Genomic DNA, 14622 nt, shown 5'->3' with positions numbered 1-14622 from the left:
ATTCATTCCCTCCACCACTGGCACACAGTGGTAGCAGTATGTACCATCTACAAGATGTACTGCAGCAACTCACCAAGGTTCTTTCGACAGTACCTTCCAAACCCACGACCTCTGCCACCTGGAAGGACAAGGGCAGCAGACGCATGGGAACACAATGCAGGTTTCCCTCCAAGCCACTCACCATCCTGACTTGGAGCTATATACCTTTTCCTTCACTGTTGCTGGGTCAAAATCCTGGATCTCCCTTCCTAACAGCACTGTGGGTATACCTACACCACGTGAACTGCAGCTGTTCAAGATGGTAGCTCACACAACCACCTTCTTGAGGGCAGTTGGGGATGGGCAACAAATGCTGGCCTAGCCAGTGACGCTCATAATATTTATATTAAATTTATAAAATTAAATAATATAAGAAAAATGGGCAATAAACATGGCGCTGAAATAGCTGAAGAACTTAAAAGGGAACTAGGTTCTAGTAGACTCGATAATATCAAACCAGTTCACAGCAGCAATCATCAAAGCAATAACACTGTTGAATTGGGTTCACATTATAATTATGGATGGGGAAGGCCATTCAACCTATCTATAAAATCCCTCCTATTGCAATTTTTTTTGGCTCTTAAATAATTCAAGGGTTTTTTTCTCTTAAGCTTCACTCAGATGTGCATCATGTAGTTATCATACTTTGTGTGGAGAAGAACTTCCTGATACCAATTTTAAATTTGCCCTTTATATTGGAACTGGAGACTCTTGACCTCCTTTAATTTAATTTCTACATAATTTTTTACCTTGTGTACTTCTGTAAGGTTACTTTCTTTCAAAACTGAAAAACCCAAGTTTCTTCAGTCTTTATTCATAAATTGAAACTCTAACACTAGGGTTCAATCCAGTGGCTCTTCAGTGCTTGAATGTGGTTGTACTAGAGTACAATGTAATTTCAGCATGACTTGAACTCATGTGATTTAACTATAAATTCAGCATTCCATTTACTGTGTTAGTTACTGCTACTAAAACTGCCTGTTCTCTGAACTCCTTCCATGGTTATAACAACACCATAAGAACATAAGAAGTAGGAGCAGGAGTAGGCAATTCAGCCCCACCATTCAATACGATCATGGCTTGATCTCATTTTGGCCTCAAATCCAATTTCCGGCCCTCTCCCCATAACCTTTCAACCCGTTACTAATTAAAAATCTGTCTATCTCCTCCTTAAATAAATTCTGCATCCCGGCATTCACTGCACTCTGAGGTAGTGAATTCCACAGATTCACGACCCTTTGAGAAAAGTAATTCCTCCTCATCTCTGATTTAAATCTACCACCCCTTAGCCTAAAACTATGGCCTCTTGTTTTAGAATGCCCCACAAGGGGAAACATCCACTTCACGTCTACTTTGTCTATCCCCTTTAGCTTATATCTTATATACCTTATATACCTCATATAAGTATATCTTGTATACCTCAATTAGATCTCCTCTCATCCTTCTAAACTCTAGCAAGTATAGGCCTAAACTGCTCAATCTCTCCTCTTAAGACAAGCCCCGCATCTCTGGAATCAATCTAGTGAACCTCCTCTGAACCACCTCCAATACAACTACATCCTTCTTCAAGTAAGGCGACCAAAATTGTGCACAGTACTCCAAGTGCGGTCTCACCAATGCCTTGTACAGTTGCAACAACACTTCCCTATTTTTATACTCTCTTCCTTTAGCAATAAATGCCAAAATTCCATTTGCCTTCCTTATTACCTGCTGTACCTGCATACTAGCTTTCAGCGATTCATGCACAAGGACACCCAGATCCATCCGCACTGAAGCATTCTGAAGTTTCTCTCCATTTAAATAATAAGTCGCCTTTTTATTCTTCTGACCAAAATGGATAACCTCTCACTTATTCACATTAAACTCCACCTGCCAAATTTTGGCCCATTCGCCAAACCTGTACATATCCATTTGTAAATTTCCTATTTCTTCATTGCAACTCACTTTCCTATCTATTTTGGTGTCATCTGCAAATTTAGCTATAGTACCTTCTATCCCTGAATCCAAGTCACTAATATAGATTGTAAATAGTTGGAGTCCAAGGACCAAACCCTGTGGAACCCCACTTGTTACAGCTTGCCATCCAGAAAAAGACCCATTTATCCCGACTCTCAGCTTTCTGTCGGTTAGCCAATCTTGCATCCAAGCTAATATGTTACGCCTAAATCTGTGTGATCTTATCTTGTGTATTAGTCTTTTGTGCGGCACCTTATCAAAGTCCAGATATACTACATCTACAGGATCCCCATTATCCACTTTGCTTGTCACATCTTCAAAGAACGCTAGCAAATTAGTCAAACACGATTTACTCTTCATAAAACCCTGCTGACTCTGATGGATTGCATTTTGACTTTCCAAATGCCCTACTGTTACTTCTTCAATAATGGATTCCAACAATTTTCCAATTACAGATGTTAAACTTTTTGAATAAGGGTGTTATATTAGCATTTTTCCAATCCACTGGAACATTTCCAGAATCCAGGGAATTTTGGAATATTATAGCCGATGCATCCACTGTCTCCGCTGCCACTTCCTTTAAGACCCTGGGATGTAGGCCATCAGGTCCTGGGGACTTGTCACCCTTTAATCCCAATAGTTTGCTCAGTACCTTTTCTTTAGTGATGGTGATTGTTCTAAGTTTCTCCTCCTCTATACCCTCTGCTCTACCTGTTACTATTGGGGTGGTACTAGTGTCATCCACCGTGAAAACTGAGGCAAAATATTGATTAAGCATCTGTGCCATTTCTGCATTCCCCACTATTAACTCCCCAGTCTCATCCTCCAAGGGACCAACATTCACTTTAGCTACTCCCTTTCCTTTTATATACTTGTAGAAGCTTTTGCTATCAGATTTTACATTTTGCATTAGTTTTCTTTCATAATTTACCTTTGTTCTTTTTATTTCATTCATTCACCATTTATAGACTATGTTTATTGTCCATTTTTGCTTCCTATTTCATTCAACTCCTGTTAATTATTTATCCTCCAAATCTACAACTGCTCTGATTTTGATATCATCTGCATATTTGACCATTAATTGTTCCATGTCATTGATGCAAGTTAGAAACAGTGACCAAAAAATTCAGGGCCTGCTTATTTTTGCAAGCCTTATACGCACATTGTTAACAGCCTGTGCCCACACGGTGAGGTCCAAATAGCCCTGGATTTTGGGCATTAGACCTCATCAGAATGTAGATGGAACTGCAGTAGGAGCCTGAAAAGGTTATTGCTCTAATTTCAAGGTATATAATTGGGTTGGATTGTGGGATCTGACCTCAGAGACCATGATTGGGTTTGGCGGGACATTGGTAGGAATATCACAGGCCTCAGGAGAACAGTTGGATGGGATCGGAAGTGTTGTAGGGGATCAGGTGGCAAAATCGCAAACCTTGGAAGTACTGTTTGGGGAATCGGGTAGGAATATAAGAATATGAGAGCATAAAAATAGGAGCAGGAGTAGACCATGTGGCCCCACAAATCCGCTCCACCATTCAGTACAATCATGGCTGAACATTGGCTTCAACTGACCATTCCCCATGATTCCCTGAGATACCAAAAATCTGTCTATCCCAGTCTTAAATATGCTCATGATGGAACATCCACAACCCTCTGCAGTAGAGAACTCCAAAGAGTCATAATTCTCTGAGTAAAGAAGTCTCTCCTCAAGTCAGGTCAAGTAGGTCGGGTGTTTCTCACGTGTCAGTGCAAACTCGATTGGCCAAAGGGCCTCTTCTGCACTGTGTGATTCTGTGATTCAGTTCTAAATGATTTGCCTCTTATTGTGAGACTGTGTCCCTGTGTTCTAGGTTCCCTAGCCAGGGGAAGCCACCTCTCAGTGTCTACCCTGCCAAGCTTTTATTTTTCAATGAGATTGCCTTTCATTCTTCTAAATTCCAGAAAGAATAGGCCCAGTTTACTCAGCCTCTCATTATAGGACAACCTTCTTATCCCAGAAATCAATTTAGTGAACCAACACTGTACCACCTCCAATGCAAGTATATCTTTCCTTAAATATGGAGATCAAAACTGCACACAGTACTCGACGTGTGGCCTCACCAAAGCACTATACAACTGTACAGATTTCCTTATTCTTTACTCCAATCCTCTTGCGATTAAAGGTCAACATGCCATTGCCTTCCTAATTGCTTGCTGTGCCTGCTTGCTAACTTTCTGTGTACCTTGTACAAGTACACCAAAGTCTCTCTGAGCATCAACATTTATAAGTTTCACGCCTTTTAAAAATATTCTGCTTTTCTGTTCTTGCTACCAAAGTGAATAACCTCACACGACACCACATTATACTCCATCTGCCACCTTATTGCCCACTGACTTAATTTGTCATATCTCTTTGCAGCCTTTTTAGGTTTTCCTTCCAGCTCACATTCCCACGTAGCTTTGTATCATCAGCAAATTTGGATACATTACTCTTAGTCTGTTCATCTAAGTCATAATATAGATAGATTGTAATAGCTGAGACCTGATCCTTGCGGCACTCCACTAGTTACAGACTGCCATCTTGAAAATTACCCATTTATTCTTATTTTTCACTCCGTCTATTAACCAATCCTCTGTCCATGCTGATATATTATCCCCAACTCCATGAGCCCCTATCTTGCATATTAACCTTTTGCATGGCACCTTTGCAAATCCAGTATACTACATCTACTAATACCCAAAGGCCCACTAGTTCCATCCACAAAAAACACTAATGAATCTATCAAATGCAATTGTCCTTTCGTAAAACCATGTTGACTTTGTCCGATCATATTATTATTTTCTAAGTACATTGCTAAAACTTCCTTAGTAATTGATTTCAACTTTTTCCTGATGACTGATGTCAGGCTAACAAGTCTGTAGTTCTTGGTTTTCTCTCTCCCTCTTTTCTTGAATAACTGTTCTGCATTTGTTAACTTCCAATCCGCTGAGACCATTCTAGAACCTAGAAATTTATGGAAGGTCATAACCAGTGTATCCACCATCTCTGTAGCTGCCTCAATTTAGAACTTTAAGATGTAGGCCATTAGATCCAGGGGATTTGTAGGCTTTTAGCCTCTTAAGTTTCTGAAATACTTTTTCTATGCTGATATTAATTCCTTAAGTCCCTCATTCTTATTAGCCCCACATCATCTATTTCTGGTATGTAATTTGTGTCCATTTCCTCACTCCCCATAATAATTTCTCTGCTTCGAAGGAACCAATTTTTTTTAGCTTCTGCTTTTCATATGGCCCTGAATTTCACGCTCTCCCACTGGCGGGTTTTTAGGTGGGAGGGAGCATTAAATTGAAGCAATGGATTCCCTCTGGGTTCCCACCTGCCCCAACTGAGGCCCTTATTGGCCACTTAAGGGTCCTTTCCCACCCAGGCTTAACTTTTAGGCTGGCGGGAGGATTTACCATGCGAGGAGGAAGCTTGAAAATGAACGGGTTTAGATCTCGTGCACGTTGGGGAAGCCCTCCACCTGACTTCGGGTGACATCCCCTGCTTAAGATTCAATGGCCGCTGGACCTCCCCCTGCTCCCCCGAGACTCCCTCAGGCCTTCCCTATCCTCCTCACCCAGGGACCCCTTAAACTTATCTTCTCTCCAGTCCTGGGACTTAGGCTCAGGCATCTTCCTGAAGTTCCTTTTTGTCCACTGCAACTCTTGTCACTGCAGGGACTAGAGAGCTGTCAGCCAATCAAGTTGGTAGACAGCTCTCTAAGGCAGGACTTCCTCCTGAGTGAGGGGCGGAAGTCCCGCCTGCAACCAATTGATGTTCATTCGAGTGCAAAATGGCTGTGGGGCACTGAGTCAGCAGGGAAGAAACCCTGCCATCTGAAAAATTTAGGCCATGCGTTTAAAAGCTTGGGCAAGAAATTTGCAGACCTCTGGAGTACTATTTGGGGGATTGGCTAGGAAGATTGCGGATGTCAGAGTGTTGTCGGAGGTCAGGTAGGAAGATAGCAGACCTCAAGGAGTACTGTCATGGGGGGTTAGGGCTGCTCTGGTTTTCCTTTACCAAAATGGTGTCCAGCATGAATAGTGGCAGAAGTATGTGCATAGGCATCAGGCACCAAACAACACCTGTAGCATCCAAACAATGGGCTCTACCAATCTCAGTTCCACGCCCAGCATTCCTCAATTCTCCTGTGCTGCTGTGGTAAATTGCTGTGCATAGATCAAATAGTTTCTTTCCCTATGAGAAGAAGATGGTTTAGTTAGAAATGATTCCCACAGGCTCCAGTAACAGTACTGGCAGAACCCTGAGAAAAAGCACCTGCTTTGTAGATATGGGCTTGAGAGAGCTAAAAACAATCTGCAATGTAAATTTTTTTAAAAACAAGAAAAAGAATGTACTTGCTCAAAAGGTGAAAATTTAGCTGATTTTAATTAAAAGGAACTTCAGGAAGATGCCTGAGCTTAAGTCCCAGGACCAGAGGGAAGATAAGTTTAAAGGGTTCCAGGGTGGGGAGGATAGGGAAGGGGCAGGGGGAGGTCCAGCAGCCATCGAATCTTAAACGGGGGGCGTCACCCGAAGTCAGATGGAGGGCTTCCCCAACCCGCACGAGATCTAAGCCCGTTCATTTTCGAGCTTCCTCCACACATGGTAAATCCTCCCGCCAGCCTAAAAGTTGAGCCTGGGTGGGAAGGACCCTTTAAGTGGCCAATAAGGGCGTCAGTTGGGGCAAGGGTGGGCATCCCATCTGAGGCCTTGTCCACACCAACATAAAATTGCTGAGAGGTCGGGGCGGGTGGGAACCCGGAGGGAATCCATTGCTTCAATTTCATGCTCCCCCCCCCCCGCCACCTAAAAACCCGCCAGTGGGAGAGCGTGCCATTCAGGCCCATATGAAAAGCAGAAGCTAAAAAAAATTGGTTCCTTTGAGGCAGAGAAATTATCCTGGGGAGCGAGGAAATGGCAGAGATATTGAACAAATATTTTATGTCTCTCTTTACAGTAGAAGACACACATTACATACCAGAAATAGTATATGCAGGGTGATGTAGGGCTAATAAGAATGAGGGACTTGAGGAATTAATATCAGCATAGAACAAGTATTGCAGAAACTTAATAACATGTTATTGAATGATGCAGACCAGGATAGTCCCAGGTTCAACACCCAACCTGTAGTGAGTTAGCTAAAGTTAACAGTAATCTTCAGTACACTTTGGGCTGTAGGATGTTGAGTCGGTCAGAGTTTTACTTCCTCACCACTATTGAATAATCTCTGCTAGAAAATATACATGTGTGAGAACTTCATCTTGTTGATGATATGCTTCAGTCAAATGGCCTCATGGTCTCAGCTCACACACACAGAATAACCACTAGAAAAGATACTGGTGACTGGTGCCTTAGGAAGAAAATTGACAGAAAAAGCAAGAGTAGAGAAGTGGTTTCAGAGAGGGCAAAAATACATCTTAGCTATGTACTGCACAGCTGAAATAGGAATAGGCTTAGAGGCTGCTGCTTCTTCACCTTTGATCACTCCATCAGTTTAAACATAATCAGTACTGATTATGCCACAATATTGAGAGCCAGGTGCAGTCAGCTGCATAGTGCTGGCAGAATAACATTTAAGAATTTGTAGCTTTTGACTTTCTTGTCATATTTTGTTTTAGACGATATCTGCAAGAAGAAAGCAAGAACAAGAAAGGCCGGCACTTGGATTCCTCTGAGTGGATTCTCCGCAGCATGAGATCTCATGTAATTACAAGCATTTTACATTGTTATATTTCACTCCAGGCTGCCTGAATATTCACTTGGTTTTGGTAATGTTAAACTGAACTTTACAGAGGTACCAAATCCCAGGTTTGATTCTCGGCCACCACAGCTGGAAGGGCATCATATTTGGCCTCACTTCCTCTGGCAAGTTAGGAGGAAAATTAACACTGGTTTATGGCTCTGATTAGTATCCAGTAACTTTTCTGCACACTTGTTTAGGACAAAATTGGATGCTCCTGTGGGTGCAAAGACTGCTGAGACTCGCTCTGTGTCCTGACAGACAAGGAAAGGCCACCTGGCTGTGGTAACATAGAAAGTAAGAGCAGGAGTTGGCCATTTGGCCCTTTAAGCCTGCTCCACCATTCATTATGATCATGGCTGATCATCCAACTCAATAGTCTGCTCCCGCTTTCTCCCCATAGCCTTTGATCCCTTTCGCCCCAAGAGCTATATCTAATTCCTTCTTGAAAACATACAATGTTTTGGTCTCAAGTACTTTCTGTGGTAACGAATTTCACAGGCTCACCACCCATTGGGTGAAGAAATTTCTCCTCATCTCAGTCCTAAATGGTCTACCCCATATCCTCAGACTGTGACCCCTGGTTCTGGACTCCCCCACCATCGGGAACATCTTTCCTGTATCTACCCTGTCTAGTCCTATTAGAATTTTATAGGTTTCTATGAGATCTCCCCTCATTCTTCTGAACTCCAGCAAATATAGAACAAAGAACAAAGAAAAGTACAGCACAGGAACAGGCCCTTCGGCCCTCCAAGCCTGCGCTAATAATATTGCCCGTCAACTAAAACGTTTTGCACTTCCGGGGTCTGTATCCCTCTATTCCCATCCTATTCATGTATTTGTCAAGCTGCCTCTTAAACACCACTATCGTACCTGCTCCCACCACCTCCTCTGGCAGCGAATTCCAGACACCCACTACCCTCTGCGTAAAAAAACTTGCCCCGCACATCTCCTCTATAGTTTTCTCCTCTCACCTTAAATCTAAGTCCCCTAGTAATTGACTCTTCCACCCTGGGAAAAAGCTTCTGACTATCTACTCTGCCCATGCCACTCATAATTTTGTAAACTTCTATCAAGTCGCCCTTCAATCTCCGTCGCTCTAGTGAGAACAATCCGAGTTTCTCCAACCTCTCCTCATAGCTAATAACCTCCAGACCAGGCAGCATCCTGGTAAACCTCCTTTGCACCCTCTCCAACGCCTATATAATCCTATCGACTCAATCTGTCCTCATATGTCAGTCCTGCCATCCCAGGAATCAGTCGCTTCGCTGCACCCCCTCTATAGCAAGTATATCCTTCCTCAGATAAGGAGACCAAAGCTGCACACAATATTCCAGGTGTGGTCTCACCAAGGCCCTGTACAATTGCAGCAAGACATCCCTGTTCCTGTACTCGAATCCTCTGGCTATGAAAGCCAACATACCATTTGCCTTCTTTACCGCCTGCTGCACCTGCATGCTTACCTTCAGCGACTGGTGTACAAGGACACCCAGGTCTTGTTGCACATTCCCCTCTCTCAATTTATAGCCATTCGGATAATAATCTGCCTTCCTGTTTTTGCTCCCAAAATGGGTAACCTCACATTTATCCACATCATACTGCATCTGCCATGCATTTGCCCACTCACCTCAGCTTGTCCAAATCACACTGAAGCATCTCTGCATCCTCCTCACAGCTCACCCTCCCACCCAGCTTTGTGTCATCTGCAAATTTGGAGATATTACATTTAATTCCTCATCTAAATCATTAATATATATTGTGAATAACTGGGGTCCCAGCACCGATCTCTGCGGTACCCCACCAGTCACTGCCTGCCATTCGGAAAAAGACCCGTTTATTCCTACTCTTTCTTTCCTGCCTGCCAACCAGTTTTCTATCCATCTCAATACGCTACCCCTAATCCCATGCGCTTTAATTTTACACACCAATCTCTTAAGTGGGACTTTGTCGAAAGCCTTCTGAAAGTCCAAATAAACACATCCACTGGCTCCCCCTCATCAATTCTACTAGTTACATCCTCGAAAAATTCCAGTAGATTTGTCAAGCATGATTTCCCTTTCATAAATCCATGCTGGTACAGGGCGCTACCTGCTGCCTGAAGAACCATCATGGTTTCCATATAATATTAATTTAGGAATAATCCACAACCACATTTAGAGTGATTGAGATGAAATGGATCCCGTTTTATGCATCATTTTTTTGTTCCATCCTGAGATTGCAGTTTTTTTATTCTTTCATGGGATGTGGGCATAGCCGCAAAGCCCATCCCTAAATGTGCTTGAGAAGGTGGTGGTCAGGCACCTTCTTGAACAGCTGTTGCTTGAACTCTGCACTGGTTTAGTACACCTGACTGGCTTGCTAGGCCATTTCAGATAGCATTTAAGAATAAATCACGTTTCTGTGGAATAACATGTAGGCCTGACCAGGTAAAGACGGCAGCTCCTTCCGTAAAGGACATTAGTAAACCAGATGGGTTTTTACGACAATTGATAGTTTCATGGTCACCATTACTCAGAATAGCTTTCAATTCCTGATTTTTATTCATGGAATATATTTATTAATTTAACTTTAATTGCACCAGCTGCCGTGCTGAGATTTGAACCCTTGTCCCCAAAGCATTAGCCTGGTTATCTGGATTACTAGTCCAGTGATATTACTTCACCTCCACTGTCTCACCTAAATCAGTCACAGGAGTGCAGGGTACTCCTGAGTGCACTGCAGTTAAAACTAATGGAACAGTTTACCTGCAGTAAAGTGGAAAATGATGGAAATACAGACCAGATGAAGAGAAAACCTATTTGACCATTTTGGGTGCAGATCTTTTGCCCTTTTCTTTACAGATGCTGATGAAACAACAGTCTATTTGCAGCAGTTCAAACTGACTATTCCCAGATATTTTCTTTGTTCCTTCGCACATTGCAGAGAGGGATGGGTAGATTTTCAATTTACACAAATTTGCAGATTGCGGCCATTGGAGAAAGTGCTGGATGTTCATCTCTATTGATTTTAATAGAGTTTAAAATTGGGTAGTTTCTATTAAGGCTAGAACGCCAATTCTGCACCAGTCGACAATTGAAAATCTATCCCATCCTGTTTACAGTTTGGCTTAACAATGGTTCCTTAAAGTGATTTGTTGTAATATCATCACAGAAATCCTATTAGCTGTCAAGAAGTGAACTAACAATTGGTGATATCCAAGCCTTTAAGTCCTGTAATTAGCATATCAGCTCAACAATAAACAAGCAATTTATTTTGGTGCTGATTAAATGGAACTCTTGAACAATGGGTCGGAATTATTGAATAGAGGTAAAGGAAAACTGAGAGTGCAGAAGTCTGAAATTAAAAAAAACACTGAGCTTGCCAAAAAATTAAAACAGGAAATGTACTTTGAAATCATGTTTAAAACAAAACTCATTTTTAATTTCTTTCTATTCTGATAGGAAGTCCCACAGCAAATGAATGGAAGTGATTGTGGAGTATTTGTGTGCAAATATGCTGATTACATTGCAAAGGATGAGCAGATTACCTTCACCCAGGTAGGGAATTATTCATGTTGTTTTAAAGATTAAGTTGTGTATTTATCAACATGAATGGTATTAGTATTGGGAAACTGGATTTTTCCCATTTTGGACCCAAAGCAGACATAGCAAGCCTGGGTGCTCTGTCCATTTACAACAACCACTGCCAATGATAAGTCCAGCCCCCACTGCACAAGGCAAACATGTTTTCCCACAGCAGCCATTCTGTGACCTAACTGAGTGAAACTGGCAGTTTACTCCCAACTAGCACCATGGACATTTGCCATGAACTATACCCATTGGCAACTGAATTAAGACTATCAAAATCCATTTCATACTGGGAACCAGCAGACCGAAAATACTATCATACCAATAGTCTGTGATGGATTTGAACACAGGTACCAAAGGTGAAAGACCACTGTCAAGGCTCAGTATGTCCAGATAGGCCTGTAAACACTGGTCACTTGGGTGCGATAAGTTACCTGAGCCAGATGCAAATTACCATCGGGATAAGTAGATTGGGGCTGAAGGAGTGGTGTTGGAAATAGGGTTTCCATTTCACTGGCAGCAGTATTAAGACCAAAAAGAACTGTACAGTTGGAATGGGCTCTACCTAACAAGGCAGGGAAGAGGGTCCTAGTTGAAAGAATAAATGGGGTGGTCATGAAAACTTTGAACTCGTGAATGTTTTGTAATTTAGTTGTTTAATTGTACTGGGCATTCACTTATGCCCCTATAAATAGATTTACATTGAAACAGTGGTGGGGCACTTGTAATGTGTAACTCTGTAAATAAATTCTTATAAAAGTATGTAAATTGGTTCCAGATCTAATCTTCACCAACTGGAATAGAACAGTAAAAGAAGGGGCAGGGCACAGGTGGAAAAGATAATATAAATAATTAGTCAAAAACAAAGCAAAGAGTGTAGAATAATTATTAGCCAGAAATTGTGCTTTTGGCAGTACAGATAAAGAGACAACTAAAAGATGTAAAGTAATTACACAGGAGAGAAAAATGAGAAATAGGTGAGTAAAACATTAGAGCAGAAGCACAGACTTGGGTGCATGGTGTATAAAATAGGAAATGGAAACAAAAAGTCCTGGGTAAGTACAGATGGTCTATCTTCATCACAGCCTTGGGAACGTGTTAACACCAGGATTTTAAGTATATCCACACCATCTCCTCTGGAACTGAGAGGAACCCTCAGTTGTGCAATTCTAGATTTGATAAAGTGGAATGTCCCCGGCTTTGAGTTCCACTCTAAGAGGAGGTCAGTTAGCCCATCCAATTTGAATGGGAGTGCATGGCAAAGACATCCAGCCTCAATGTTTCAACATAAGCACCAAGATGTTACAATCACTGACAGACAAAGATTGCAACTACAATGGATTCTTGGCACTATGAACTAACACCAACAAGAAAAGGTTTTGTTAAAATAAAAGCAAAATACTGGTTTTGGTTCCCCACCACTGTACTGACTAAGTCAATCCATCTACAAAATCAGAGTAATCCCAAGATTGTGCCTTTGAGTCCTATATAGATGCATATATTGGAGAGTACAGGTATAACAGTGAGGGAATTTTATTGTGGGTACAAGCCTGTCAGGGTATACCAGTGGAGTATAGAACTGAGGGTGCAGGGCTGTCACTGCATGCCACTGGGTACTGTACTGCTGGATACAGGTTTGTCACTATATAAAACTGGGGTAATGTGCTGGTGGCTACAGGTCTGTCACTGGTGGAGGGAGCAGTTTGAGGTTATAAATTAAATATATATAAGTAACATATCGCACAATATTCATGTGCAATGGATTAAATGTGCTTTTTATTTTCTGCGTTTGTAACTAACTGCTAAATAAATCCTGGGACACCACCAAATAGAATTTCAAATATTAAAGTTTATTGTATTTTGATTTCTTACAGCATGACATTCCATACTTCAGGATGAAAATGGTTTGGGAGATTCTCCACAAAAAGTTATTGTGAAGTTCGGCTGTTGGTAGAAACATTATTAAGGATGAGGTGGTAATGATTTAAGTGCATCTGTGCTGGCCTTTGCATGGACAGAAATGTGCCAAATGCTGGACTCTTACTGGAGCCTGCATCTCCCACCTTGTATTTGAATGGGGATGGAATGAGATGCTAATTCCCATTATCCTCACCTATTCCTCATTGAGGTTTTGTGAGTATTTGAAGATGGTAGATAACAAAAGTAAGTTAACTCAGTTTGAACTGAACATCCAGCTTGACCTCCCCTTTTTGACAAGCCCCCAAAACTGACTTCTGGCAAAAAAAGGTGGTGATCAGAACTGTGTTTAAGTGTATACGTTTCAGTAACGCACCTAACAGCAATAAAACCTCCAGAAAAGTGGCGTAAGGATTTCTTGTCTTTATGCCCTTCCAAAACAGTGTGTGCAGTTTGTAATGCCAGCAACTCAATGCAGATAAAGAAAGAGTCTTCCTTTCCTAGACACGTGGGGCGAATATAATGCTTTTTAGATTTGGCTGGTGTAATTGTCATCGTGGTAATATAGTCACTCCGTTATTACAGCAACTGCATCTGTGTGGAAACCATTGGATTGGTAATTCCTTTGGATACTGTATGCTCTTCCAATGTTTTGTCTACTGAAATTTATATTTATGACTTTCACATTTAATAAAGTTTATTTTGTTTTCATGTTCTGACTTTTGGTATTGTCAGTAATGTGTTGGATCTATGATTCACCATGAAGTGAGCTGAAGGCAGTAATACAGCTTTTGATACTGTAAGTAACTAGTGTATGTAAATGTAGAATGTCTCATGTGGAAGCAGCATTGCAGCTTCAGATGCATATTGGGTTTTGTTGAATTATATAAATTAGTTCCCTTTTATGAATCTCTGTAGAGAACGCCAATCCCAGTGTTTTGCTGATAGGCCACTCTCAGGAACATTCAACAGTGTTGCACGTAGTGATTGGATGTGGGTTCACATATTCACTTCTGTATAAAGTACATAATTCTTGTGGGAGATCTTTAATAATTTGCAGCTTCTATCTATTGTCTTCCTGAACCAGGAGTAAAGGCAACGATAAAGTAGAATGTCCCTGGCTTTGAGTTTCACTCTGAGAGAAGATCAATCAGCCCATCTAACTTGAATGGGAGTCTATGGCAACAACATCCTGCCTCAATGATTAACACAACCACCAAGGTCTTACAATCACTGACAGACAAACATTGTAACTGCAATGGATTATTGGCACTACGAACTAACATCAATTTACAACAAGGATACTTTTGGTACCCCACCACTGCACTGACTAAGTCAATCCATCCACTAGATTGTGCCTTTGGGTTCCATATAGATGC

The 14622-nt window shown here is 41.6% G+C and overlaps 1 protein-coding gene across 2 annotated transcripts in view; it reads left to right on the top strand.

Moving 5' to 3' along the window:
• The window catches only part of LOC144686434 (sentrin-specific protease 2-like), a 76628-nt gene extending 62674 nt beyond the window's left edge, over positions 1–13954 (top strand). For both annotated transcript variants that reach the window (XM_078551637.1, XM_078551636.1), the window contains 3 exons: positions 7639–7723; positions 11201–11296; positions 13201–13954. In XM_078551637.1, coding sequence (XP_078407763.1) covers positions 7639–7723; positions 11201–11296; positions 13201–13263 — 244 coding nt within the window. In that variant the 3' untranslated portion in view covers positions 13264–13954. The remainder of the gene's footprint in view (positions 1–7638; positions 7724–11200; positions 11297–13200) is intronic.
• The last annotated feature ends 668 nt before the right edge of the window (positions 13955–14622 follow it).

This window comes from Cetorhinus maximus, chromosome 11 (assembly GCF_964194155.1).
Source record: "Cetorhinus maximus chromosome 11, sCetMax3.hap1.1, whole genome shotgun sequence".
In the NCBI taxonomy this organism is placed as follows: Eukaryota; Metazoa; Chordata; class Chondrichthyes; order Lamniformes; family Cetorhinidae; genus Cetorhinus; species Cetorhinus maximus.
The sequence above is the reverse complement of the archived record's forward strand: the minus strand, read 5'-3'. Positions and strand labels throughout refer to the sequence as shown.